A 4699-nucleotide genomic window follows, 5' to 3' on the forward strand; every position below is an offset into this window, starting at 1 on the left:
AAGGATTAGGTTGGTGTGGGGTAATTGAATTAAATTTAGTTATTAAAAATTATAGTCAATTGTTTCCGTTTACGTTGTACAGGTATTTAATTTCTCTTTACTAAAATGAAGGACTGATCTTTTATAATTCAGCTACTATACAGCTTGCATTACAGTTCATTTCTTTTTAAAAATGAATTATATATATAACTTTATATATAGATCATATTTGTGCAGCATCCCAATTAGTGGATAATTTCGAAATGAATAAGTCTTCATCCAGAGGAAATTTCATCACTATTCTTAGCATTGATGGAGGAGGTGTTAGAGGAATCATCCCTGGAGTTATGCTTGCTTATCTAGAATCCCAGCTGCAGGTATACATTTTTTACATCTTCTTTTTCATCTATCTATGTTTTATCGTTAACTCTATTTATAATTAAATGCAAAGTTTTAACAACATAGCTTTATACATATATATGCATGCACAACTCATAAATTCATGTTTCCTTAATATTTTTGTTAAAAATGCTGAAATTTGAAACAATAATCCTGTATAAAGTTATAACGTGGTCAATCAAAATTTGCTCCTAAATATAAAAAAAAATTAATTGAATCACTTTTTTTAAATAGGAACTAGATGGTGAAGATGCAAGGATTGCAGATTACTTTGATGTTATAGCAGGGACGAGTACGGGCGGTCTTGTTACAACGATGCTAACCGCGCCTGATGCCAACAATCGGCCTCTTTATTCCGCCAAAGACATCGTCCCCTTTTATCTCGAGCATTGTCCCAAAATATTTCCTCAACCAACGTAATGTCTCTTTTTTAGTAGTTTCAAATTCAGCATATAATTGACAGTGTATGGAGTCTTAACTAACTTTTCTCGATGTGTCTTTGAAGGGGGGCATTTGCAGGGCTAATCGGAACGTTGAAGGGGTTTATAGGGCCAAAATACGACGGTAAATACATACGCAGTCTAACGAGGGATATTTTGGGGGATTTAAGGTTGCATCAAACCTTAACCAATGTTGTTCTTCCTACTTTTGACATCAAGAAACTTCAACCTGTCATCTTCAGTTCTTATACGGTATATTCAAAATTATTGTTGCTCCATCTTTTCCTTACGTTACTTAATTTTACCTAAATACTCAAATTCCCAATTCAATGAGATAAAAATAGTTGGGAAAAAATACATAAATATTTAACAATATAATACTTAGGAGTTTGATGCAAAATTAGAAGGTACTGTTCCAAACCTCTTAAGAAAGAGTAGTATTCTTTTTAGCTCGGACTTTAAAAAAATAATATTGTTAGGATTCTTGTATTTATCTAATAAGCGCAGCGGAAATAGCATACAAGAATAACAGATCTAGATTCTTAATTTGTTGTGTAGTTTGTATCCACGTTTGTTGAATCTTGCAAGTTTAATCCACTACTATCGACATCCATGTGTATTCTAATCCGTCGCAGAAACTATTCCCGATACAATTGCTCTGTAGAAGAAGGCTAGGAATTCTCATTTCTCTCTCTCGCGTTCTCCACAAAGGAGAGCATTAATAAGTGAATAGTGAAGTAGATGAAAGGGCCAAGTAGATGAATAGCCACTTGGGCTTTAGGATTGTACGTTTGGCTCATGAATTAATATAATTATAGTCCAACTATATTTATTTAATCCATATTAATCTAATTCTAATTCTTTTCATTGTTCACTAGCTTGATAGCCAAATCAAAAAATTGGCTAAACTAATTTATATGTCCTCAGTAAACATGTGCCTACATAACTACAATCTCTTTATAGTTAAAAAAAATGTGAATTACTAGTATTAATAGATTGTATTAGTTGTAGCAGGCACCACAGAACTCTGCAATGGATGGCTTATTATCAGACATATGCATTAGTACTTCAGCTGCACCAACTGCCCTTCCTCCCCATTATTTTGACAATCAAGGCCACACATTCAACCTCATTGACGGCGGCGTTGCTGCTAATAATCCGGTAACATCGATCGTCACATATCAACTTTAATTTAATCATATTATTTTTTTATCTTAACTACACCAAAATCAATAAATTCAAACACAATATGTTCAGACATTAGTTGCTATTTCGGAGGTAATAAGAGAGTTCTCGGAACACAATGTGGACGAGAGGATGGATTTAGGGCGCGTTCTGGTAATATCATTGGGGACGGGGGCCAGGAAGAATGAAGAAAAATATGATGCTAAGAGGGCTTCGGAGTGGGGGGTGGTGGGATGGCTGTATGTGAATCCAAGTCCATTGCTACAAGCTTATAACCAATCTAGTGGAGACATGGTTGATTTTCACAACGCTGTCGTTTTCGATGCGCTTCGTTCACAACATAACTACCTTCGCATTCAAGTATGTTCTTTTTTATGCATGTAGTTATATAATGCAAACTCTATACATTGTAAAAAATTCAAACTATGATCTGAACCGTTAGAATGTTGATAATGTGTTGACATTATTTGTTGTTATTTGTCAACTGTTAACATTTTCTAACGATTTAAATCATAATTTGGAGTTTTTACAATATTTAGAGTTTGCATTTGATTACATCTTTGTCAATGAAATAGTACTACAAAATTAATACAGTGAAAATAATTTATCCAAAAACAAATTAAATAGGATGAAAGTCTGGTTGGGGACATAGTGAATATGGATATGGCAACGAGGGAGAATTTGGAAAATTGTGTGAAGCTTGGAGAAGAGCTATTGAATAAGCCACTTTCAAGGATGAATTGTCGAAATGGAATCTATGAGCCTGTTGAGAATGGGGGAACCAATATGGACTCATTGAAAAGGTTAGTGTTTATTTTCTTCTTTTAATTATCCTTTTATTGTTGCGATTTAATTATATATGGATTATGCAAATGTGCTAGTACTACTTAATAACAAAATTGTGTTAATTTTGCAGGTTTGCGAAATTGCTCTCCGAAGAAAGAAAGTTAAGATTGTCAAATTCTAGCTGAGAAAAAAAGATTCGTTCAGTTGTGTGACAAAGAATTGCATTTTTTTTTGTTAATATTTTGAATGTTTCTGGTATTGTTTATTTGAATCGAAAGTATATGTATTATTATACCAAAATATATTTGTGTAATTTATGAATTGTGTAAGGTTTGAATATTTACATACCAATTGTTCATTGTAAATTTAAAAAATTGTTTGTTTTTATGAAAGACATTCCGAATTATTAATACCAATAAATACTTTTTAAGTCTTAATTATGCAAATTCATGTACTCCCTCCCAGTGGCGGATCCAGGATCCGAAAACGGAGGGGGCGGAATATATAGTAGTAGTTTGATTTAGTGCGGACATGGCTATTTTTTTCGCTGTTCGGGGCGACGCCGGAGACAAACGGAGGGGGCGGATATGGTAATTTTACTTCCCGGTAAGGGGAAAATAGTCGCACGGAGGGGGCGACTGCCCCCTCTTGCCCCCCCTAGATCCGCCACTGCTGATTTTATAAAATTATTTGGAATTGAAAGTGGTTGGAAAAAATAGTAGGATGTGAGTCCTATTATCATTGTCCACGTCACTAAGACCTAAAAAATTTAATTTAATGTTCAAAATCTCCTCCCTCCCCTCCTCAAGGTTTGCCGTCGGCAACTAACCTTTTTTTCTTGCCATATTGAGCAGGAGCGGAGCTAGGATTATAAATGAAAAGGGGCAAAATTATACTATGAGGAAAATTTAAGAATAAAAGAAGGGGCAAATATAAGGAAAATTGAAAATTTTTGCAAAATTAGACAATAGAATAGTATAGTTAAACCTATTTGAGGAGTGGCATTTGCCCCTGAAGGAACTGGCAGCGGAAGCGCGTTCGAATTTCATAATTAATCGAACAAATAAATCACATAATAATCAGATCTATTTAGCAGATTATTTAGACAAAATCTATTCGCGTAATTCTCACATGTATCATGCTCATAACTTGAATTGATCATGCTTTAAGTATATAGAAACCTAAAACATGATTTTCTACGGAGCAGAAATAATACTTTATTAATTCTCCAAAGAATTGATGATGGCTAGCGACTTCTCCACGTGATGCTTTGAATACTAGACCCCGGATCTTCTCTCTGGTTCCCGAACTGTATTCCAATATCAGTGTGGGCTGATCTCACCGGAATACTAGGACTTAAATAAAGAAGACAGAAGAAATCCTACTCTTAAGAGGAGAAAATTTCGATCCCTACTAAGAGAGGAAGACGAAAATTTGAGCAATAATTATTATTATTTTCTGTCTCCTTTATTCTCCTATTTATATTAAGTTCCTTTTGGGTCCAAGACAAGGATCTATAGAAGGTTTTGGATATGTGCTCATCCAATTTACTTTTTACTAATTAAATTGAACCCACAATTTAATATAAGTTTTAATTGGAATATTACGAGCAGCCACTACAGAAGTAATATTGAACTCTCCCCATCCAAATCCAAAATTATAAGTAATCCGGGTTTCCGTTTTAACTTTCATTTCTCACGCTTAAGATAAAAATGTCCATTAATTAATCAATGTCTGCTATGGACTTAATTAATTAATTTCTTTTTAATTCCAAGAGTGGACTTAGCATGAAACGCTTATTTATTATTCGTAGAGTTATCAAACTCAAACTATCTAGGTCCCGAATAATAAAACCTCATTTCGCGCTCTTCTTGATAACATTATCAAACGAGACCCACCTCGCGCACAAT

The 4699-nt window shown here is 34.0% G+C and overlaps 1 protein-coding gene across 1 annotated transcript; it reads left to right on the plus strand.

The window, feature by feature from the left end:
• The first annotated feature begins 228 nt into the window (after window positions 1-228).
• Window positions 229-3132, plus strand: LOC125215522 (patatin-like protein 1). Its single transcript, XM_048116963.1, has 7 exons — window positions 229-356; window positions 613-794; window positions 884-1070; window positions 1833-1979; window positions 2076-2363; window positions 2631-2806; window positions 2920-3132. Exons 1-7 carry the CDS (start codon window positions 243-245, stop codon window positions 2972-2974), a joined length of 1149 nt encoding a protein of 382 aa, XP_047972920.1. The 5' UTR covers window positions 229-242; the 3' UTR covers window positions 2975-3132.
• Window positions 3133-4699: the final 1567 nt, after the last annotated feature.

The sequence above is a fragment of the Salvia hispanica genome, chromosome 3 (genome assembly GCF_023119035.1).
Source record: "Salvia hispanica cultivar TCC Black 2014 chromosome 3, UniMelb_Shisp_WGS_1.0, whole genome shotgun sequence".
Lineage (NCBI taxonomy): Eukaryota > Viridiplantae > Streptophyta > Magnoliopsida > Lamiales > Lamiaceae > Salvia > Salvia hispanica.